The sequence below is a fragment of the Neovison vison genome, chromosome 2 (genome assembly GCF_020171115.1).
Source record: "Neovison vison isolate M4711 chromosome 2, ASM_NN_V1, whole genome shotgun sequence".
Taxonomy (NCBI): domain Eukaryota; kingdom Metazoa; phylum Chordata; class Mammalia; order Carnivora; family Mustelidae; genus Neogale; species Neogale vison.
The window spans coordinates 13,894,749-13,918,674 of record NC_058092.1 but is presented as its reverse complement, the minus strand read 5'-3'; the positions used below and the strand labels follow the sequence as shown (position 1 = coordinate 13,918,674).

The 23,926-nt window shown below is 58.2% G+C and overlaps 1 protein-coding gene across 2 annotated transcripts in view; it reads left to right on the top strand.

Moving 5' to 3' along the window:
• The window catches only part of CAPZB (capping actin protein of muscle Z-line subunit beta), a 125,967-nt gene extending 103,270 nt beyond the window's left edge, over positions 1-22,697 (top strand). The window contains exons 5-10 of one of the 2 annotated variants that reach the window (XM_044237303.1): positions 5,457-5,598; positions 5,881-5,997; positions 17,597-17,662; positions 18,350-18,426; positions 19,575-19,687; positions 22,438-22,523. In XM_044237303.1, the coding sequence (XP_044093238.1) occupies positions 5,457-5,598; positions 5,881-5,997; positions 17,597-17,662; positions 18,350-18,426; positions 19,575-19,677 (505 nt within the window). In that variant the 3' untranslated portion in view covers positions 19,678-19,687; positions 22,438-22,523. Of the gene's footprint in view, positions 1-5,456; positions 5,599-5,880; positions 5,998-17,596; positions 17,663-18,349; positions 18,427-19,574; positions 19,688-22,437 lie in introns of both variants that reach the window. The other variant, XM_044237304.1, reaches the window with a different exon arrangement.
• The last annotated feature ends 1,229 nt before the right edge of the window (positions 22,698-23,926 follow it).

Genomic DNA, 23,926 nt, shown 5'->3' with positions numbered 1-23,926 from the left:
CAACTCCAGTCTCTGTTTTAGGCTGGGAGGACACAAGGAGGTGTTGTTCTGGGGCCAAACCCCAGCCACTGGTGGAGTGGCTCTGCCTCGGGGTTTTGTTCTCCTTGTCTTTGCCATACACTCAGTCCGCGAGCATGGGGGTTTCCGTTGGAACAAGGGCCCACGTGACCTCCTTGTCACTGTCATGACCAAGTGCCAGGCACAGTAAAGAGTGTCCCTCAAGTCTCACTGCTGCTCCTCGGCGAGACCCCAGAAGCACAACAGACTGGACATGACCCCTGAGCCTACAATCCAGCTCCTTCGTTTTGCAAATGGGAAAACAGTCTTTGGCATCACACTGGTGCCAAATAAATATTCCTTACCTTTCTCTTGGCATATTCAGTGACGCCCCCTCACACTCCAGCATCGGGGGAGGGGGGTGCTCACCTTATGATGCCCCAGACTTGTCTTGGGGGCTTGGGAGTGATGGCATGGGCCTCTGCGTCTGTTCCAGCCTCCTGGCCCAGCTCCCATGTGGCAAAAAGGTCACATCTGAGTGAAGCCAGCCGGGGCCGGGCCCCAGCAGGTGTGTCCTGGCTGGGGTGAACCGGGAGGGTCGTGGCAGGTGACTCCTCACCTGCTGAGGGCCTCCATCTTGGGAGCACAGGTTTGGCTCTTCTCCCTGGAGGGGATCTGAAAGGAAGGAGTGAAAGCCAACGACGTCACAGCCCTTTCCAGTCCCATCTTCCCCGTTGGGTGTGCAGCTCGGTGTTGGCGGAGACTGGGGCTTGGGTGATGCAGGCTCACAGCTCACGCTCCCGGAACAAGCGTCCGTGCTAGGGCTTCACACACGGCCTGGCTTCGCACACTCCATAAAGCTTCGGGGGCTGGGGTATTTTCTTTCCTCCTCTCTTTGGTGAAGTAGGTCATTTTGCGCAGGAAGTGTTATGTTTTCCCTCTTTTCTCCCCGTCCCCCTTGGTGGGGGGGGGTCCTATAGTTGAAGAATTATGGACACAGAATCCGTGTCCGTGATTGTGACATGATTCAAGAGCAGGAGTCATTTTCTGGGAGAAACGATGCTGAACTCCGAGGACAGGACCATTAACTGGCACGTTGGCCTTTTAGTTGGTCCACGTTCAGGGATCTGATGATAGAGTGTAAACGTGACCAGGTGCTTCATTGTCATTGTGCTACTGCAGAGCTAGCCCTGCCACGTGCTCCCTGACCAGCTTGGGTCGGTGGGGCCCTGATCCTGAGCTTACAGAGCCCGTATCTGCGTGTTGAAATCGAGTACGGTTTCCAGATGGCCTGACTTCGGGAGCCAGCGCACAGCTACCCTGGCTCCTTGGTGCCCGCTGTCTGAATTCCCTGCCCTTCCATTTGCCTTAGGGCACCTTCACCCTCGGGGCGCCTGGCTGACTCCCAGCAGTGGAGCCCGCGACCCTTGAGCTCTGGGTCGTGAGTTCGGGCCCCATGTTGGGAGCAGAGTTTTCTTTGAGAAAAATCATTTAAACAAATAAAATATTGGGCGGGGGGGCAAGTGGAAAAAAAAAACCAGAAAGTTAGTGTTTTCCGTTACTGGGAAGGTGTTGGAAGCTGCCGAGACTGTGTGTGGTTGAATGGGTTTGCTCCTCTGTCGGACTCCGGTCTGTCGTTCTCCCCCAGCTGTGTTCCTGGAGCTTCCCAAGGCCCCGCTGCCTCATGGGTCAAGCCCTCCCAGGGGCTGGGGTGCTCCTCCAGGGTCATTTACCTCTTCACTGGCTGTGGGTTTCAGGCCTAAGAAGAGCCTGTGCTTTTGTCTTTGGGCCTCTGTGCAGTAACGTTCTCTGACCAGCGCATTCACCGCAGGAACTCCGGGCCTTGCCTCACACAGCAGTGCCGTGGCCTTCGGTGCCGGACCTGTCCCCCCGCCCTCCATGGCTGGGGCCTATGAAGCGATCCAGAACTGGCAGAGCCCTGGGTAGGGCCAGGTGGCTTCCTCTGTAGCCCGCTCTCGGTCCCGGGCCCCATTTGGTCGTTGGTTCACGTCGATGTGCAAGGGCCCAGGCGCGGGGCGGTGGCAGTGGTGGAGCCACCTTATTGGAATGGCATGTTAGCGTTTAAACAATATTAATACTATTTGACTCATTAAGTATACAAAGGCCAGTTAAAGTGCTTCCATGTGTGAGCTGTTAGTTCTGGCGGGCGACTCCTCAGATGGCTTCATGTGGTTTCAGACAACATTTTAGCACATTCTTAAAATACCCACAAAAGCCTTTATGTAAAAACTCATAAATGTGAGCCACATAAAAATTATTTTTTTCCTGTTTCATGTCATTATGATCAAAGTACAGTAGGTAAGAATAAATTTTCAAAAACTTGTTGAGGTCCCTCTTTAATTAATGCTTCACTCGCAGAGCAGAGCCGTAAACCATGTAATGGGGGGCTGTCTGTATGCCCCGCAGTCACCCTGCCACCGGCCTGCTCACCACGGCCCTGACGGCACTTGCCAGAGAGGCTGGTGTTTCTGGGAGACCCCGAACCGGCCCTTCCTTGTGGCACAGTCCTGTGCTCCCTTTGTCTTGGAGCATCAGGTTGAGACTTGCTGCTGCCCCGGTCTCTGGAGATGCCTTTTGGTGAATGGAATGCGGGTCCGTTGTTGAATTGTTGTGGTGTCGGGGCCCTGCCTGCGGAGCCCCGGTCTCAGCACGCCCGCCTCACCCCGCTAAGGAACACCCTGACTACGGGAGAGGGAGTAGATTCCAAGCCAGGACGACAGCATCGCCTCCGACTCGGCTGCCATTCCTTTGTGGCAGATCCGATCTACTGTAAATTAGGGTACTAGCTGGTGGAATGCGACCTCAGCTGCGAAAAACAATTACCGAGATCGTGTGGCTCCCCGGAGAAGCGCTAACGAGTCCCTGCCAAGCACGGAGGCTGCACTCAACACGGCACCGTGGCTCTGCTTGTCGTTCCGTAAAAGTTAGGCATCTGGACAAAGACTGGAAGGGGATTTGGAAAAATGAGATTTATGGGATAAGTTGATGTATGGTGTTCTGTTCCCTGTTTTAGAATGTCCTTGCAATGAATTGCTTAGTTTTGGAGAAAAGAAGAGCAGCAGAGGTCAGAGTTAAGTTTGCATTTTGCCCTCCAGGTCTCCAGCATCTTGGCACCTTGGGTCCGGTCACTGTGGCCCACAGAGGAAGCTGAGGATGCCAGGGAGAAGCTGCCCGGAGTGGGAGCCGGGCCACTGGGTGGGGCGTTGGAGTGGAAACGGCCAGTTCCACCTTATAAAACATAATGCGGTTGTTCATTTTCCGGAAGAAAATAAATCTAAGGGACAGGACAGAGGGGATGGACTGCAGATGCCTGGCGCTTTGGAGCAGCTCTCCAGGGACATCATCAGGGGCTCTTGGGTCCCCAGAGTCTCTCTGGGCTCCCTTCTGGGGCAGCCTGGCCTGCTTTCCCTGGTATCCTGGCACACAGAGGGCGTGGGGCCTTAGACAAGACCAGTGCCGCTCTCTGGTCATGGGGATCGGGCTACACGCTGTGGGGAGCAGAAGGGGGAGAACGACCACTGGGTGTCTGCCTTTACTCCTGGATGGCCAGCGGCAAGAAGGGATTATTGGCCCTTCCTTCAGACCAGCATGAGAGAAGCTGCAGATTTAGAGCTGTTGCTTCCCTTTTGATGTGGGGCTGCTCTCCCTACAAGCCAACCAAGGGGGAAGCCGAGTGCTGGAGCAGCCCTCTGTGTCCGGCAGGACTGGGATCACGTTAGCTGGGCTGCTCTTCCCTCAGTGGTGCTGGTGTGACTCCTAGGGAACTTGGATCTCTGAGTTCTGTTCCACGTCCACCCGCCCATCGTGTGTGTGCTCTGCGTTGCACTGGCCTGGGGCTGGTCCCTCCGTGCGTCTGTCCAGCAGGCCCACTCACCGGGCGTCCACTGCGCCAGCCCCACCTCCCAGGGTGACCGGGGCTGTGAGGGTAGGCAGTGGGGTGAATCTTATTGGACAGCTTAATCACCATGGAGCCTGTGGGGACGGAGAGGCAGGGACAGGACGTGGTGGCTGCGGCGGGCTGGAACCCCAGTGGGCAGGGGAGCAGACCTTGTGTGCAGCCTTTGGGCCCTCACGGGCCCTGCAGTGGGTTGGCCCCGTGGCCCCTTATGGCTCAGCAGGAGGCTGTGGTTCTCACGGGGAAAGAGGCTTCCTTTGCTCCGATTGTTACAAAGAATTCTTGTGTACTCTTCACCCACATTCTCGAAATGTTAGCGTTAATCATGTATATTTTTATTATGGAACAGCTTTATTGAGAATTCACGGACCTGTTTATTTTTAGTACTTATTTTTGTTACTAAAATCAATAATAGTCTTTGGTCAGATTATTTACTTTCCTATTTTTTTTGTATCTCAAGAGTCCTATAAAATAGGTATTACCGTTCTTATTTCATAATGAAATGAAGGACCAGTTCAGATGGTTGGTCCCTGGGAGCACTTAATAAAGAGTTGGTGGCTGGGGAAGGTGCGGCCGCGGCTGGTAGTGGGGGGCCCGAGCCGCACCCCCCCACACACAGCCCCTGCTCACTGCCACACGCGTGCTGCCGGCCCGGCTCCTCCGTGTCTGAGCCTGCACTCATACGCGATAGCGCCCTCCTGGCGGGGCCCAGCGTGCCTGCCACGCTGTGGATGCCGAGGTTAATTGGGGTCAGAGAGGCCATAGACGCGCTGGTAAAAAACATGCCAGGCCACAGAGACGCGTGTTTTCCAGCGTTCCGGTTGGTCGTCGGCGGAGTTTGAGGCCCCACACGGCAGCTGGTGACCCACCTTCGCCCCCGGCAGCCCGGCCCTGCCATGTTGTCGCCTGGAGTCTCTTGGATTTGGGACCCTGGCCTGATTTCCTTTCTCCTCTGGCCTTTTCTTGTGTTTGTTCTTAGGAATTTTTCCGTGTCGACTCAGACCTGAGTATGGAGCTCTGCCCTAAGCTCAGCTCTTCATTTCCGGCTCCAAAAGACCAACAGAAACCCAGGCAGCGGGGGCTTGGAGGGAGGTGGGGAGGGTTGGGGGGGTTCGGGGTGGGGAGGAGTGTGCTACTCTGGGTTTTTTCCCCTTTATGCCCCTGTGAAATAGCCATCCCGGGAGGTAGCAGTGACGCCCGTCGAGTGCCTGTCCCATGTCACACACGCTGCTGCGTCCTTCCTCTGGAAGGCACGTGAAGCCAGAGAGGTTTTGTAAGCTTGCCCAAGACGGCAAAGCTTGAGTTAGCGGAGCTCGAACTCGAGTTCATCCTGAGCCCCTGGTCTTTCCGGGACCCCTGCCCCCAACCAGCAGGTACTCGGGACATGCACAAGAGTCCGGCCCGGAACCATCACAGGGAGGGAGGGAGGGAGGGGCCTTCCTTCCAGACATTCAGGAGAAGCTTTGCCGAATGAAGCCCTGGGCTGATCTGTAATCTGACTGGCTTTTGGCGTCTCATGGGCACGTGGGCCTGTTTCCCGCAGGTATTTTGAAGGCGGCGTCTCATCTGTCTACCTCTGGGATCTGGATCACGGCTTTGCTGGAGTGATTCTCATAAAGAAGGCTGGAGACGGATCCAAGAAGATCAAGGGCTGCTGGGATTCCATCCACGTGGTAGAAGTGCAGGTACACTCCCCGGCCGGACCTGTCTCTTGAAGCAGTGGGAGGATGCTGTGATACGTAAACCCCGGTCACTCCTAGAATGCCCCAGAGCCAGTTCGATTAAGATAAATCGGGATTGCAGTGGTCACTAACGATAAAGACCCTGTGGTTGCAGATTGGTCCCTTTAGAGACCAGCCACGGTTTTATAAGCTCGTGCTGTGGCCCCACATCCAAGGAAGGGACATGTGAGAATGACCCCAGCTCAGGCTCAACCCTGGGGTTCTGACCTCCGTCTCCTGCCACAGGAGAAATCCAGCGGTCGCACCGCCCATTACAAGCTGACCTCCACCGTGATGCTCTGGCTGCAGACCAACAAATCCGGCTCCGGCACCATGAACCTCGGAGGCAGCCTGACCAGACAGGTAGGGGCGCCAGGGGCAGCCTCTGTGTCCGACAGGATCTCCACAGAGTCAGAGATCCGGTCCTGAGGGCTTTTACCTTTGGGTCAAGGTATTTAAAATTAAACATTAAAATGTTCCTGGGACAGTTAGGATGGACTCCTGATAAGGTAGAATGAGTGAACGTCACTGCTGTGACTTAGATCCCTCCGGTGCAGACCCTTAGTTGCAAGTGACAGAAGTGAAACCCTGACATTAAGCAAAAATGGAAACAAGGCAGTTCAGCCAACTGAGGAATTCAGGGTTTCTGTGGTGTGACTGGGCTAGGACGTCAGGACGCCAGGAGCGTTGCGGCAAGCCCCGGACTGTCCCGGAGGAAAGAGCTTCTCTTTCAAAATTCGGTCTGCCCTAAGCCCAGAAATGTCTCCCTGGCTTCAGTAACCTGTATCCACCAAAGAATCATTACCCCCCCCTTTTTTTTAATATTTTACGTATCTGTGAGAGAGAGTGCGTGTGCACAAGCAGGGGGGTGGCCGGGAGAGAGAGAAGCGGGCTCCCCACTGAGCAGGGAGCCAGCAGGGCTCCAACCCAGGACCCTGGGATCATGACTGAGCGACCCCGGCGTCCCCACAGAATCTGCTCCTGAGGCTGAGGGGCACGAAGCCGTCCAGCCAGAGGGCAGGTCGTGTGGCTGCCGGGGTTGGTATCGATGGAAAAGGGGGCGGTTGCCTGCAGTCAAATCCAGCGGGGGGACGCTGTGGGCTGGCAGCGGGCGCCGGGCACCCGTGGGGGTGCTTTGTACAGGAAACCGACTGGCATTCTCTCGCCAGTGGGGGTGGGCGGCAGGCTGCAGGGGCGTCGTGGCCAGCGTCTCCGGAAAGGAGCCAAAGGGCTGAAGTCCGAGCTGAGGACCCACGTAAGCGGGTCTGCAGGCCTTCCCACAGGTGCCCTGTCGCGGCTGGGACGCAGCGAGCCTTGGGGGGCACCTGGCCTCCCGCCCGGCGGAGCCGAGCGCCAGCCCCCACCTGCTGCGCTCCCGGCCTGGCCAGCGACACTGCCCAGAGCCCTTGTGTGTCGGTGAGAGCAGGTTGCTGTCAGGCCCCTCGCGCTCCTTCCCCGCAAGAAGGTGCTACATTAGTCGCAGGCCACCCCCCGCCCCCGCTCCCTGCGTGCCAGTTGCCGACAAGCAAGCCGAGTCTGCCAGCCGTCTTCCCTGGCAGCCTGAGGGCGCCTGCCTGTCCGCCTGCAGCCCGGTCCCAGAGCAGCGTCAGCAGCACCAGATAGCTCGTTGGACACGCAGGCATCTTGGGCCCTACCCTGACCCCCCAGCCTGGGATCTAAGTGTTACGTTTTCTAGGTCATCTCTGTGCACATTGACAACCGACACACTTCTTTCAGGCTCCGCACCCCAGCCCACTGCGGGCGGAGCGTGGGTCCCCACCCCCACAGTTCTCTGCGCACCGGCGGGGCGGCCTGCAGTTCGGCTTCCTCCAACACTGTCCGCCTGAAGTGGGCGTCAGATCCCACAGGGGAAGGGCTCAGCCCCACAAGACTGCCCCCCGACACATGCCAGTGTCAAGTCCAGGGTGTCCCCTGTGCTCCTGACGGACCAGCTGTGAGTCCTCCTGGGGTTTGATTACTTTGTTGGAGTGACCCACAGCGACTCGGGAACCCCACGGACTCGTTAGATGGGTGCGGCCTGACAGAGGGAGCAGAGGAGACAAACCAGCCGCCTTGAGGGGATGCATCGGGTGAGGTCTTAAAGGAGTTTCTGTCCTCCCGGAGTGGAGCTTGGGGCCCAGCATGGTGGCACTGGGAAATGTTCTTTGAAGCCCTCTTCTCCCCTGCCTGGAAATTGGGGGTACTGAGAGTTCCTTGGGCCACCAATCCCCATTTTGAGGTGCTTTCCAAAATCACCTCAGTAACACAAGCCCAGTCATTGTGGGAAAGGGGATCTTTTTTTTTTTTTTTTAATTCATTTATTTATTTATTTGACAGACAGAAATTACAAGTAGGCAGAGAGGCAGGGGAAGCAGGTTCCCTGCTGAGCAGAGAGCCCGATGCAGGGCTCGATCTCAGGGTCCTGGGATCGTGACCTGAGCTGAAGGCATAGGCTTAACCCACTGAGCCACCCAGGCGCCCCATGGGAAAGGGCTCATTGTGAGTAACAAGATCCCCTGGGCGCCTGGGTGGCTCTGAAGTGACTTTAGGAATGGAAACCAGGAGGCCAGCAGAAGATGGTCCCAAGGGTAGCTCAGGAGATTCCAGAGATTTGGGGAGCCATGAGCCAGGAACTGTGGACTGAAACCAGTAAACGTGAGGAGTGTGTTTTGCTCATCTGAATGAATGTGTGTATTTCTTATGGGTCAGGATGTCCCCATCCCCACGTGCCTCTCACCAGTCTTCTGCTTCGGTGTCCTTACTACCCCGTGTCCAAGGTGTCCCCTCCACCTGTGTCTCAAGTGAGCTACAAGCTGGTTCCCCCAGAGCAGACTCCTCTTACCTTCTGGTTCAGGTGCCTTTCAGATGCTCCTATGTGTCTGCATGTAGGAGCCCTGACTGCCCTGTCCCAAGGGGTAGCCTTTGCCTGGTGCCCATGCCGCATGTTGTGGTGTCTCCGTGGGAAGGGAGGAGAAGGCACAGACTCAGGAACATCTGGTGTCCCCGACGCCAGCCGTGGTCGCAGCACCGTGCCCTGGAGAGCACCCTCCAGGGGAGGCTCCCCAGGCCAGTAGTGTATGACCTCACTGTGGTTCCTTTGGACAGCAGATACCTTTTTATTTTTAAGAGTGTACTTATTTATTTGACAGAGAGAGAGCACAAGCAGGGGGAGGGGCAGAGGCAGAGAGAGAAGCAGACTCCCTGCTGAGCAGGAAGCCCAACACGGGGCTCCATCCCAGAACCCCAGGATCAAGACCCAAGCTGAAGGCAGACACCTAACCAACTGAGCCACTCAGGCACCCAGAGTAGATACCTTCTTTTTTCTCTTTTTCTTTTTTTAAGATTTGAGTTATTTATTTGACAGAGATCACGAGTAGGCAGAGAGGCAGGCACAGAGAGAGAAGAAGCAGGCTCCCTGCTGAGCAGAGAGCCCGATGCGGGGCTCTATCCCAGGACCCTGAGATCATGACCTGAGCAGAAGGCAGAGGGTTAACCCACTGAGCCACCCAGGCGCCCCATGAGCTGTTTAAATGAGATAAAAACTCAGTACTTTTAATACCTGCATTTGATAGAGTAGATGGTGAAAAGGATGAATCTGGTGACTCTGCAGGTCTGTAGCCTAGTCCTGGGACGTGGCATGCATTCAACGAGCGCAGAGCAGGTGTTTTGTCCACGAGCCTGGGGTGCCTGTCGGAGCCTTGGGAGCCTCTCTGTGCGAAGCCTCCACTGCCTCTGCCAAGTCAGAGTGGCCCGGAACCACCAGGGCTCTCGGGGGTCCCTGTCGCTGGCCCCCCATGCAGGGCTGTCCCCACTCCTCCCGGATCCAAGGCTGGTGCTCACTGGGGCAGATCCCATCAGTCTGTGTGGACACAGGCCCTTGGCCTCCAGGAACCACTGGCCGGGGAGGGCAGCCGAGCCCCCAGGCCACGAGCTCTACCACCGCCCGCCTCCCCCACACCCTGCTACCCGGGCCCCAGTGGGAAATCCTAAATCCATATCCAGAGATGGCTTCCTGCCCCACTTAGCGTTCCCAACTATTTACAGTTCCATCAGTTGACGGAGACCTGGACAAATACTTCCTGGTAATTTCAGTCAGAGGCACCAGCCCATGGCCAGGGTCAGGTCCGGCTCCCCGGGAGCAGCACCTCCTGCCGAGCCCCATGGGCCTGTTTGGACCACCTGGTGCTCTTGGGCTTTGATGAGGAAATTCATGCTTCTGTCGTCATCCTAACGGCCAGTCCCGTAACTCATCTGAGGTGCATTGGTGCTGGGCTGCTTTCCAAGGTCCGTAGCTGTGAGAGGAGAGGCAGGGCAGCGGCGGGGGAGGCCGGTCTCGGTTAATGATGTAGGGCTTCGGGGCAGACGGGCAGTTCGAGTTGGGGGATTAACCGTGTGTCCCAGGTGCACCTTGGGGAAATGTCTGGTTACTTTGGATGGGAGACGAAGGGCTTCCAGGCAAGTGAGCAGAGCGGTGGCAGTGTGTGAACATGCGTGGGGCAGGGGGAGGTCTCCGTGCTTTGACGTAAGCAGGGTAGTATCGCCTTTCCCCTGTGACAGTGAGGAGACCAGCATTGGAGCCCTGAAGTGATCTCCTCATGGTGATGTATTCACTTGGAGGCAGAGCCACGATTTGAACCCAGATTTGTCTGTCTAGGAAAAAAATTGGGCTTCTTCTTGTTCTGCTCTTTGTCCCATGCCTGGCATTTGGTAGGTGACTGGAGGTTTGCACAGAAGTGTGCGGGGCGGTCCGCTCAGTGTGGCCAGGACACCCCACTCCCACGGGCACCGCTCCGCCTCCAGCCGCCAGCCAGGCCCTGGGAACAGACACTCTGAGTTGGGGGGTCTTGTGGAGGGACCGGCCTCGCTGGGGGGACAGCAATCCCAGCCTTGGGGTGCCTCCTCCACTGGACTTTGAGTAAAGTCGATTTTTCTTTTGGAGGTAAGTTGGCCACATGAGACAATGCTCACCACCAGAGGTGCTGGGACTTCCTAAGATGTTTAGTCAGGGGCGCCTGGGTGGCTCAGTCGTTAAGCCTCTGCCTTCAGCTCAGGTCGTGATCCCAGGATCCTGGGATTGAGTCCTGCATCAGGCTCCCTGCCCAGTGGGGAGCCTGCTTCTCCCTCTCTCTCTGCTTATGTTCCTCTCTCGCTGTCTCTCTCTGTGTCAAATAAATAAATCTTTAAAAAAGAAAGATGTTTAGTCAGTTGAACAATCTGATTAGATTTCTGTTTTCAGAAAATGGCTCTGTGGGGTGGCATGGGGGGAAGTTGGCAGGGGGAGGGAACTGTTAGAGTCCTCCAGGAGCGAGGTGACTCGGGCCAGATGGAGGTGGCCCGGGAGGGCTGGAGGGGACAAGCCTGCAGCCAGGAGGTCGGTACATGTGCTGGTGTTGGCCTCAAGGAGGAGAAGGGTAAGGCAGGAGGGGAGGGGACAGGGCAGGAGACATTTTGAGGTAGGGGGGGCATGGCGTGGGTGGTCCTCCTCCATGTGAGCGGTGGGATCAGAGGCGGCTTCCTCATTTGAGCTCGTCCCATCGAGCCTTGCTCGCAGCGACCAGACCCGGGCTCTCCCTCTGGCAGGTAGGCCTCAGCACAACCGCACACAGCTGCCTTGCGTGTGTCTGGAAAAAAGGACCCACGCCAGCAGGCACCGACCCTGCAAGCCAGCCTGGCCATGGTCAGGAGCACTGCTCTGCAGAGGCCCCCTGGGCTGTTCCCTCCACTTTTCTCTTCCCCACACCCCAGTCTCCCCAGCTGTCCCTCCGCCGCTTCCGCTTCGGAGGCTTTGTCCCTGGCCCTCTCCCATCTCATGAGGTGGCTGTGAGTGTAGGGTCGGACACGGAGAGCTTTCTCTAAATTGTTGGTAAATTTTAGGGCACCTGGGCGGCTCAGTTAAGCATCTGCCTTCAGCTCACGTCATGATCTCAGGGTCCTGGGATCGAGCCCCGCATCGGGCTCCTTGCCCAGCAGTGAGTGAGCCTGCTTCTCCCTCTCCCTCTGCCTGCTGCGCCCCCTGTTTGTGTTCTGTCAAATAAATCTTTTAAGTAAATAAATTCTCGTAAATTTAACAGTGACCTGGGAATTGAGCCACATGTCCCCTCTGGTCGTGACCCCCCAGGCTGCAGCGGCGTCCCCGGGGTCTCCGACCGGGTGCATCCCGGCCTGTGCGCCCTCGGCACGCTCCCCCATTACCACCCCTTTGGCCCTTTCTTCCCTCCACCCCTATGTAGCGACGTCTCCCTTGGGGATGTCGGCTGGAAGGCAGGTAACTGAGGTGCTGGGCAGATCTGTGCGTCCAGGGCGGCTGGGGAAGAAGGGGGCGCAGCGGCCTTTGTGGGAGCTCCTCACAGCCAAATCCTGCAGTCCTTCCGCGGGAGGAGGGCGGAAGGTGCCCGCTGGCGCCATGCCCCGCCGGCCCCAGTGGAAGGCTGTGGAGCAAGTAACAGATGTTGCGAGCCAAGTACCAACATGCTGAAAAGGAAGTTGCGCTGAGAGGTCACTTCTCCTGTGTGACAGCTGGAGACGCGGGAAGGAGGCAAAGGCTGTAAATCTCTGGAAGGAGATCCGAGACTTCCGATTTGGGGATGGGCCCTGCAGATGTTCGTTTGATATTTTTTTCAGATTCTAAATATTTAGAAACGAAGGTGGAATGTTCTTTCGAGTTGGGGGATCAGTCCTTGGCTGGCTGCGCTCTCTCGGCCTGCTCCAGCGTACTCTCCCCGTGACAGAGAGACTCCCGCAGGGCCACCTACCCGTGTGTCATGGCCGGGAAATGCTCTTTGACTCGAGCTTGGTGCTCGGTTTGGCCAGCCCGGGCGGCACGTTCTGGTATGGGGAGGAGGCCCACGGCCCTCTTCCGGATGTGGGGGAGCCGGGCCTAGGCCCAGGGAGTGCTGTCCTGCTGGGGGAGGCACAGCTGCAGCCGGCTCCTTGTGTGCCGGGGGGTGGCCTGCGCAGGGATGAAGGCCGAGAGCTTTCTAGGAACAGTCAGGCCCAGAGAGGAAGGCACTAGAGATGCGAAGAGGGGGCCCTGAGGGGGAGGGAGGGGGCTGAGGCAGGGATGGTTACTGTTCGGAATTTCCAAGCCCTGGATTGTGGGTTTGTCTTTGATTTTTCCAGTAAAGGATGTACATGGGTGTGAGCAGACAGGCCTCGTGCAAGAAAAGTTTCAGAATTGTCGAGACCAGGTTCAGTGCTAGCCTGCTCCCTTCCCAGCTGTGTGACCTGGACCGTCCCCTTCCCTTCTCCCGAACTGCATTTTCACCATCAGGCTAATTATGCCTATTCGGAGACAGTCGCAGAGAAGAAGGTCCGCCTGGACTCCTGGTCCGCGCTCAATCAGAGCTGCTTGAGCTGCTTCCCCGCGCCTCACAAGCAGAGACTTTCCCGTCTTCTAGAATATATGTAGTTTTAGGCTCAGTTAAAATTTCCCTGGACTGGGCAAACTGAACCTTCCTTGAGAGGCTGTCTGACCACTGTCTTCAACTTGACAAGCAGGCTAAGTCCTGGCCCCCAGGCCAGCTCTTCCTAGAGCGCAGGTCAGTAACCAAGAGGACAGGACAGGAGGATCCCCAGGAATGGAGCTGCCGTCCCGCCAGGCCCGTCCTCAGCGTCGTGAGAGTGGTTCCTCCTTCAGCAGAAAGCAGAGGCCGAGGCAGGCCGAGGCCCTCAGCCCTTGGGCTTCAGAGCGGGAGCCATGGCGCCGGGGCTGGCTTCCCCCACCCTCTGGGCCGTGCCTGCTGGGAAGCGCTGCAGAGCCAGGGGAGGGACCGTGCCCCCCCTTCTGAGGAAGACGGCCTGCTTTCCAAACACTTGCCGTGTCCTTCCTGTCTCCAGGCCACAGAGAGAAGGAGAGGGAGGTGCTTGATGGGGACAGGCGGGCTGGGCTCTGACTTCAGACGTGGTTGGAACCACCTTGTGGAACATCTGTGCGGCCACAGCACATAAAAATGTTTTTCTCTGGCAGCCACTTTTATAAGGATGTAATAATATATGCATTGCAAAAATAGGCCTATTTTTGGTGGGTCAGCGTTTCCAGCAGGCTGGTCTTGACCAGGTGTGGAGGGAGTCAGCAGGGGTGCCTGGGAGGGGGCCATGGAAACGTCAATGTGTGCCAAGGCCTCAGCCCGCACCCCAGCCCACGTCTTCCTTCCCTTCCCTGGTCCCTGCCAAGTCTTGCCTTGAGTTCAGACCCCCTGCCTCGAGTTTAGAGACCCCTGCTTCCCTCCCAGGGAGTCCATCTGCTCCCAGAGGAGACCAGGTGTCCTTACCTTTCCCCCATCCATCCCCACACCCACCCCAGACCTCTTCTACCTTCAGGCGATGAGTGGTTTTGCCACGTCAGTTCATTGGAAGGTTGATTCTGGAGCACAAAGACGATACCCAAGATGTTGAGTTGCTGATGTGACTTGACCTACCCTGATGGCCCAGACCCCTTTGCCAGCAGCCTGGGCCTCCCTTTGGGCTGTGAAATCCTCATTTAAAATGGGGCCCTCAGTGGGGACCTGGTTGGCGTAGTCAGTTAGGTGTCCGACTCGGTTTTGGTTCAGGCAGTGATCCTTGAGGTCGTGGGATTGAGCCCCATGTCAGGCTCTGCACTCGGCGCGGGGTCTGCTTATGATTCTCACTCCCTCTGCCTCTGCCCCTTCCACTCGTGTGTGCACGCTTTCTCTTTTTCAAATAAATGTTTAAAAAATGAATGAAAAACAAAGTGGGCCCCTGTGAGCTCAGAGGCTCATTGCTTCCCTGAGATTGCCTAGAGCCTGCCCCCCCCCCCCCCCGCGCTGAGCTGGGGAAGGTGCGGGATGTCTCGTTGTGGGAGCACATGATTTGTCTGGGTCCCACCCCCCAGGCTTCTCCCAGCCCAGAGGAGCAGCTCTCTGAGCTGCCCTCAATCTGGGCACAGGAACCATTTCCAAGGCGGGAGGGGGGAAAAGCACCTAATCCAACTACTCCTACTCCTGGTGGCCAGAAATCCCTTTTAAAAGTGGGTAGATGAAGGGGCACCTGGGTGGCTCAGTGGGTTGAGCCTCTGCCTTCAGCTCGGGGCTTGGTCTCAGGGTCCTGGGATCAGGCCCCACATCGGGTTCTCTGCTCGGCGGGGGGCCTGCTTCCCCCCCACACACACTCTGCCTGCCTCTCTGCCTATTTGTGATCTCTGTCTGTCAAATGAATAAATAGAATCTTTTTTATAAATAAATAAATAAATAAACGTGGGGAGATGGAGCACCATCCTTCCTCCCGAGCGTGCGCCAGCTTTTGTCCAGCGCGCGCACTGCGCCTGTCTCGGCGGCAGGGTTTGGCTAAGGGCATGTGTTCCGGCAGCTCCCGTGGGATGGCCCAGGGTGGGGGATTTAGGAGACCTGAAGTGAACTCAGACTTCTGAGTTCAGGAGCTCTCACTGCTGTTTGGTAGGGACTCAGGTAGTCTCTGAGGGTCAAGACTCCCCAGGATCACTGGTCCAGGGGCGCAGAGGCAGGGCACATGGCCCATTCTTGCCCATTTCTTGAGGTCAGGGTGTTCGGACCTTTGAAACTTTGCCCGTGGGTCTCTTCCATCCCGGCCTCTAAACTGAGTCCGGCCCTGCAGGCGTGGCTGTGCCAGGCCGGTACTTCCTGAGGGCCGGAGCCCGCTGCTACAGCATCGTAGTGGGACGCCAGCCCCGACCGGGCCCCGGCACCAGTCCTGTCCCCAACATTGTGGCCGCACAGCACATGGTTTTCACGCTTGCGAGCCCCTCAGAACCATGAGTGTCTTCGCAGGACTCGGTTCCCATTTTTTACTTGGTGGGAGTCACGTCTGAGCCCAGGAGAGCGATTCACACTCCCCTCAGTCCGCCGAGGCAGGAAGAGCAAACGTGCTGTGACCCGGGCAGATGACCCCTTTGAGCTTCCATGTCCTTGGGTTGAGAACAGAGTTCTTCTAGAGACTGAGTAGAGCAGGCGACTCTGTGCTTGGCCATACTCCATGGTAGCCCACGTTCCTGGGCTCTGACTTGGACCCTCGCTGCAGTCCCCAGGATGCTGAGAAGGCTCACGGCTGTGCCTTCTCCAGGTCCCACGCAGGCAGGCTGGCTCAGGGCCAAGAAGGAAGCCTGCAGGACAGCAAAGGGACAGCAAAGAGGCCGCTCTGGGGACCTGGTATCCCAGCCATGGCCACGGGGGACTAGGTGGGAACCTGCTAGTGGTGTGATCCCCTAGAGGAGTTCTCTGCACCCAGCATCCCCATCAGAATAGGGAATTGGGGCTTCTTGTGGGACTTGTCCACGATGAGCCCATGTGGATTCCTGGATTAGCGATAGCCGATTTTAGATGTGCTGACAGATGAGTTTAAACAGTCCCATCAAAACTTGTGTGAGGGGGCGCCTGGGTGGCTCAGTGGGTTAAGCCGCTGCCTTCGGCTCAGGGTCCTGGGATCAAGTCCCGCATTGGGCTCTCTGCTTGGCGGGGAGCCTGCTTCCTCCTCTCTCTCTCTGCCTGCCTCTCTGCCTACTTGTAACCTCTCTCTGTCAGATAAATAAATAAAATCTTTAAAAAAAAAAAAAAAAACTTGTGTGAGTCAGACTGTCAGACCCATGTTTAAATTCTGATTCTCATCTTCCTTGTTTCATGAAAGTGGGATCAGCCTCCGCCCTCCTCGGGCGTTCGGCCCCTCCTGGGCGCGGCGGTCCTTTTTCAAGGATGTCTGACAGCTCTGTGGAATCGGACATGATTAGTGAGAGTGACTTGGGTCTCTCCTGCCATCTGCTCGCCCATTTGGGGCCTCATTTCACTCTTAACTGGGTCTTTTCTGCCGTTTATGGCCTGACGATCATTCTCCCTAATGGAGAAGGGAAGTCAAGACAGGTGAGAAGCAGCAGCAAAGCCTTGAGGCTCTGAGCCACGGCCACGCTCCCCGAGCAGCCGCCAGGGTCTCCAGCCTCTGAGGCCCGTTCACTGGCCTGGCTCTGCCATGCGCGCTCCGCGTGTCCGGAGCCCTTCCGAGCTCTGGCTGTCCCGACACCGCCGTTCCTAGCTCTTTGTCCTGTCTCCAGATGACCTGTTTCGGCGTCAGTGTTTTATTTCAACGACAGTTCCGTTCTGTAACTGAGCATTCGTGTGCTCACCGCTCTCCTGGGCACCCCTCGAGGTGTCGACAGGGGAACCCGTCCCTAAGGGAGCGACCTGTCCCGTGAGGGAAATAAGGCTGATGCAGAAGGAGAGGTGGGGGGTCCCGCACCTCCTGCATAAGGACACAGGTCAGGGATCCTGTCCCTCTCCCCGCGCCCCACCTGCTGCCTCTTATTAGTACTTTCAGTAAAACTTTATCAGAACTTTAATAGTTACAATTATTGGGTCAGACCAAACCCTGCCCGAGACTCGGCTTGCTGAGTCCCACTCGGTCCCAGTCTAGGCATCTGGGTTCAGATTCTTCTCTTGCAGCCGCTCCGGGGCCCACAGTCAGCTGGGCAGACTGTGCAGTAAGAAGACTCTGGCCTCGGTTCGGCCCTCACTGGCTGCGGCACCTCCTAGCTGAGCCTTAGTCCCCCCAACCCGCCCCCCCCTCCGGGCTGCTGGACCCTCCCTTTGAAGCCGCCATCGCAGGGCAGTGGAGGCATGGTGAAAGCTCCCCTGCATCCCTAGCCAGTCCCCTGCCAGCGTGGTCCCTTGTGCCCTCCGTGCAGAGGCCCTGGGACTGGGAGGGTCATGCTCCCAGCAGGGCAGCAGCAGAAGACCCTCTGCCAGGGTGGGACCTCTGGGTCTCTGCCGGCTGAGCTGTTTAGGCCCTAAAGCTGCAGTCCCGCGTGCTTGGGTCCCCCAGCTGGAAAGGTGGCCTTGTACCACTCACAGCTGGCTCTACGGCTGGCAGCAGGAGCAACTGGCTCTTGGTACACCCCAAGAGCGCATGGTGCTGGAGGCAGAGGCTGCCCTTTGCAGGGAGTGCCCGGCCCTCTGACGTGGAGGAATGCTCTTCTCTTTTACAGATGGAGAAAGATGAGACCGTGAGCGACTGCTCCCCGCACATAGCCAATATCGGACGCCTGGTAGAGGTGAGTGGGCCTCGGGGCTCGGGTCACTCCTGCAGTTGTGGACCATGCTGCCACCGAGGCCTGGGTGCGGCCTTCGGGTCTTGTGCCTGACTGCTTCCAGCCCTGTGGCAGCCCGCAGCACCTGTCACCTTTGTCATGCTTCTCGGGTTTTGCTCTGTTGCCCTGGGCTCATGCTCTGAGCCTTCTGATGGGCATGCAAACAGGGCTCTGCTCGTTAGCCACCCCCTCTCCTGCCCGCGCAAGGAACCCCCTCCTGCTTCTGGAAGTCTGCACTCCAAGGCCATGGGCTCAGATTGCAGTGGCCTTTGCCTTACCTTGGCCACGCTCTGTGGAAGAAGGGGTGGTGTGCTTGGGCTGCAAAGAAATGTGCCCGAAATTGGTGGGGGGGACTTGTGGCCTGGTGATGTGGTTTAGACCGGCTCCCATCGCGGTCAGCATTGGCCTCCAGCCCCTGAGTATTGGCTTCCTGGTGCCTGAAGCCTAGGAAGCACTCAGCATGCAAATTGGTGGGGGCGGTCCTCAGCCTCTGCGGGGCTGGCTCACCTGGCTTTGGCGCGGTCCTGTGCCTCCCCCCTGTGGTCGCAGTGGGGACTGCAAGGGTGGGCTGGTGGGCGGTGGGGGTGGGGGGTAGGGTAATGGGCCTCAGCCTCCTGTTTGCCATCCTGTCTGACTGGCATCCCTTCCCAGGATATGGAAAATAAAATCAGAAGTACGCTGAATGAGATTTACTTTGGAAAAACAAAGGACATCGTCAATGGGCTGAGGTAACGTACCCCAAAGCATAAGCTTCGGAACCAAAAAATGTGGATTAGAGTTCTAGGTGTTGGACGTGGTAGTCATGTGGCACTGGGCCTCAGGTTCCTCGTTGGCGCCCCTGGCCCTCATTGGTGCCCCACCCCGTGGGGTCGTTAATGCAGATTCGGAAAGGTCAGACACCTCGTACGTAGACGCTGGTTCCTACCCTGCTGTTTCTGTTTTCTGGGGACTCTCACTTGGACAGCCACTGGTGCCCTCGTGCCTGGAGTCACCCCTCAGTCCCCTGCCGGGCCAGGCCCATCTGCGGCATCTGCCTGGACCTCCCCACGCGTGAGGGATCGCAGCCCCCTGAGCGGCCTGGTCCCCAGCTGCCCCTCCCCACCCATCCTGTGCCCTCGGTTCTGTAGCGTTGGCCCAAGTGAAGGCTGAGAAGGGCTTTCTGGATCTTCAGAGTCCACGTGGGGGGGGACAGAGCAGAAGACCAGAGCCCCTTCCGGCGAGGGGCGGGGGGAGGCAGGAGGGGTGGCTGTGGGGTGAGCGCCGTTCACCGAGTCGGAAAGCGAAGAGCTCACGCAGGTCTCCTCTCCGGGACGCCCATGCAGTCAGAGAGGCAGGCCTGCCGAAGGGTCAAATGGGATAGCGTCTGCCCCACCACGGTGTGAGGCCAAGGTCTGGTGCGCTGCCCTCAGCATCCAGCACCCCCCCAAGCCTGTTTCCCTGTGTCACTCTCTCCTTTTGGGCCAAAAGCGGAGGTAGGGAGCCATTCAGGGGGCTGCCTTGATTTGCAGATTCCCCCAGGAGACAGATTTCTAGTCTCCTTCTCATTAGAGTTTAAAATAGCGAGAGCCTCCTCTGCATCTGCATCTTTCCAGTTTCCCACCTGCCCGCGGGGACACGCGGTCTGGCCCCTGGTAGGTTCCCTCCCCCGCTCCTGCAGCACCGCTGTCCTGTGGTCACGTGGGGGCCAGCGCGCCATCCTCCAGGAGCCCCCCGCAGCGGGGGGTGGGCGTGAGTACCTTCAGCATCGGGCTCTGCGGCTCCCCTCGGTGTGCAGGGGGCTGTGACGACACCGCTCTGGCCCCGCGTCTCCAGCAGCCACCTGCTCCTCGGTGTGTCCCGCCACCCCGCCGCACTCACCTCTGACCACTCTCTGTAGATCTGTTGACGTAATCCCCGACCACCCCAAGTTTCAGCAGCTGCAGAGGGAGCTTTCCCAAGTGCTGACCCAGCGCCAGATCCACATCCAGCCTGATAACTAAGCCGTCACAGGTACCCTGCCTGAGAGGCGTGAGCACCCGCCCCACTAAACAGGACTCACTAGCCCGCCGCCGCCCCCGGATCGGCTGTGGCCACGCGGTCCCTTAAACCACCACTAACCCCCTGTGTGTTGGCTCCCGGCCGTAGGCAGCCACGTTAATGTGCCGATGCAGCCCCGTGTAACACAGACCCGCGTCACGTGTGTGCTGTGTGTGTCTTGCACTCTAGGCAGGGCTGGGTGTGGGGCAGAGAGGGGGTTTGGCTCTGGCTCTGGAAGAAGCCCGGTCTGGGGATTAACCCTGCCTCTCCAGCAGAAGCCGCTTGTCTACACCACTTGGGTTGGCCACAGAGCAGGGCTGTGTGCCCGGCCTTCTGCGAGGCCACTGCCCCAGAACAGTCTCCCCGAGCCCGCGGTCTGTGCGCCCAGGGTCTCGGGCTTCCCCACCCAGCGTCCCAGAGGCCATAGAAGCCTTCTTGGTGGGAAGTGGAATGTGGGGGACCACGACTTTTGAAAGGGGCGTATGGCCCCGAGCCTGAAGAGAGAGCACAGAGCAGAGGTTGAAACCCCCCGGCCGGGCTTGCTGCACCCCTCCACCCCCCACCCCACCCCCAGAGCGACTGCTATTGGAGCTTGGACCCGCATAACCTGTGCCTAACACGCTGCGGCCGTCCTCATAAACGCCTCACACTGACGAAAGGGAAATAGTCTTGCTTGTTGAGAACAGCCGAGAACCACAACTTGAGCTTGGACAGATAACAGGTGTATGAAAGCCATCGGAGTCCCAGGAGGGGCTTGGAAAGTCTGTAGGGCAGGGCTGCAGAGCGCAGGGCTAGGGGATTTCTGCCCAGGGACTGGCCCCTGGGGGCCTGAGCCAGAAGAGGCTCAGCAGGATTTCCAGTGGGTCGGGGGGTGGGGGAGCACCTTTTATGGAACCGGGTGGCAAGGCTGCTCTGCATTCGTGGGACTTCCGCATGTCCGTCTGGCCTCACACCGGGACCATGACATTCCTGTCACAGCAAGAGAAAACCTCCCTTTTGAGGCTTGCCACGGTAGTGCAGTTTTCTTCCCAGCCCTGCCACGTTGTGGGGGAGGTGCTTCTACAGTCTTCTAGATCCCTGCCTTTGGTCAGTCCTGTGGCCACCACTGGCGGCTTTCTGGCATAAACCTGCCCCTGCAACAGTGGGCAGCTGGCACTCCAGGGGTCCGGGACGTGTCCTTCCTACACTGGTTTGATGTGGCTTAGCAATGACCTTTCCAAGCTCTGTCCCCTAAATGAGTTCTCGGTCCTTAAACCTCCAAGCCATTCTAAGCCCGGTCTCCCGTCTCTTACCTGATTCTCACTCTGGTTCTAACTCTGGAACTTTCTCCCTGGTGGGGGTTGAGGGCTGGGCACAGCTCTGCTTGGCTTCTCCCTCCAGAAGAGGCAGCACCCGCGCCAGCCAGGGAGCTGAGCGAGTTTCCACGGCCTCCTGTGGGGGGCTTTTCCTGAAGCACGAGGTGGACTGCCAGGGCTGGTGCCGACCCTTCCTTTGTCACCGTAGAGCCAGGGGCCACCAGGACAGGTGTTCAGAAATGTTAGAAAATGACAGCCCTCGTGAGAGTTTCTAGCGGCGCAGGGATGGTCTTGCCTGTGCCCCCTCGGAGCGTGGGGAGGCCACTTCCAGTGCGTGTCCGGGAGTGAGTAGCCAGAACTGAGCTGGGGATGATCCTTTTCTCCTCGGTACTGCTTTGTGTTACTTGACCCATTCGGGGACATTGAGGATTGTTTTTTGGCCCCTCCTTCCCACCCCTCTTCATGGCCAGCGCACACAGAGCCTGGGATTCCCGAGGGGCCTGGTGTCCGCACTTTTCCCGCCAGACCCCTCTTGTCTGCTGCTGCGGAACTGTTGGAAAGTTGATGAGTAGTCGAGTCAGTGCTTGGTTTGTCGACACGAAGGGTCATTTGGACAGAGTGACCATTCAGGGCGTCATCGGGGCATTTCCCGAAGCCTTCGTGTCCTCATCTGTGAACTGGGGACACCAGGAAGACCCCCCCGCCTCCAGGATGCTGTGAGAGGAAAAGGAGGATGTGTGGAAGCGCTGTGTAGACTGTCCAGCTCTGCGGAGCTGGGCGGCTGCTCGTTTTGGGGAAGAGTGTGAGCAGCCACGTCGAGTGCACGCACGTCAGCCTGTCCCCACGAATCCCGGATTTGGTGGCGGTGACCCAGGGCCCCTTAGCTCGGTCCCATACTGCCTTTGGAAATCCAGGCCGGGGGAGTTTCTTGGCCGAGTTCAAGCTGATGGTGCCTGCCCTACAGGAGTCCCCCTGGACGTGAACCCAGTCTGCTCAGCTGTCCAGAAGGTCTCAAATATTCAGTGGGTGAACCTCTGCCCCCTGCACATGGGGGGGGTAAGCGGCGGGCTGCCTCTACCGGGCAGGGATGTGATGAGGGGGAAGCCCAGGAGCCACTTTCTGCTTCAGGCTGACTTTGGGACCTGCCTCAGAGAAGTGATTAGGGTGCTGCTGGCTCCAGTGGGCGCCCCCCCCCCCGCCAGCCTGTTGCAGAGGCGAGCAGCCGTCTGGGTGGGCTGTGCGCCTCCCCTGCGGGGCCTGGTGAGGGGCCGGTGGGGGGTGGTGCAGGTCTGGGGCACTGTGGCCCTCGGCCCCTCTCCGGCACCACCCGCCGTGGGGCCCAGCCCGGCACCAGCACTGCAGCGCCCTGGCCGTCGCTGCCGCCCCTGCCCAGTACACGGCCTGATGGACTCCTTTCCTCCCTGGCAGGTCTGTGCAGACTTTCGCAGACAAATCAAAGCAAGAAGCTCTTAAGAACGACCTGGTGGAGGCCTTGAAGAGAAAGCAGCAGTGTTAGAGCTCGGCTCCGGGCTACCAGGACGCGCCACACGCTCGTTAGTTTCCTTTCTTAGAGAACTCGTCTTCTGCTCCCTTCCTCGCCCCGCGCCTCCCCACCAGGTCATGTAACACCGGCTTCACCGACCGCACGGCGCCGTCTCCCCCGAGAATAAAGCCCAGTCAACACCCTCCGTCTCTGAGGCCTCCTTCCCACCACGTTTTGCTGTCAGAACTCTCCGTGTTTCTGCAGAGACCGTGTGTTTTTGTTTGCCCCAGCCCCCCCCACCTGCCCCCCACCCATTTATAGGCATAAAATACTGTCCACCTCCCCTTCCTTCCCACCTTTTTGTTACATTGGTGTAAAAAATGTAAAACAAAAAAATTTTATGAACTAACTGTGGTGTGTGAAAGAGAGAAGAAAAACTGGAAATCTGATTCCACGTGTGTTTGGGAGTAGCTTGGGGTTGGGGCTGGGGGACAGGGGACAGCTCCGGGAGAAAGGGGGTGGCCCTCCGCCTTGTCCTGCACGGACTTGAACCCTGTCCCACGGAGACCACGTGGTGGCGGTGCGGGGGTGGGGCCTGCTGACTGTCCGCTCTTCTGGCCAGGTGCTTTCTTTCAATTTTTACGGAATGCAAAAGGAGTTTTTTGTTTTATTTTGTTTTTTTGTAAAGCTTAAAAAAAAATCTACATCTTATACTTGAGCTTCCATACTTAAAAAAAAAAAAAAAAGAAAAAAAAACAAAAAAATAAATAAACAGAAACTGGGACGCAGTTAGCACTGGCCTCGTGTTCTTTCTCACCCGCCTCCCTTCGCAAGCATCCGTGGCCCCAGGCGGGAGCTGGGCAGACACAGGTGGGACCCACACCACAGCGGTGGGACCTGCGCTGTGAGCGGGGACAAGAGGGGCCCTTCCGGAGCCTGGGGCTGCCGCTCAGCTCCCCAAGTCCTGCTCCAGCGCTACGTGCCCCGGAAGACCTGGGCACCCCCACGTCATTCTGTCACTCTGGGTGTGACCTCCACAGACCCCTCATTTCTGCAAACACCCAGGGCATGTGGGACGCCTGCGTGCCCCAACCCGTCCTCGCAGCCGGCAGGGACTGTCCCTGCTCTCCCCGCTGACAGCAGGCGGCCGTGCAGCCGGTCCGGGGGGCTCACACCCTGGCTCTGGGGTGAAGCCTGCACCCAGCTGGCACCCCTGGCACGGGTGGTGGCCTCAAGAGCATGAGGCCTCAGGGGACAAGCTGGGCTGTCCAAGGCCCTTCCACCCCTTCCCGCGGTGTCCACAAGTTAGCCCCTTGGAGCCCTCGCAGAGGGCCTTCTGGGACCCTATTCCAAGATTCGCTGTGTCCAAACTGTCATTCATTTGCATCCTGTAAGGAGACACTATGTGGCACCTCCACCACTGGGAAGAGTGGG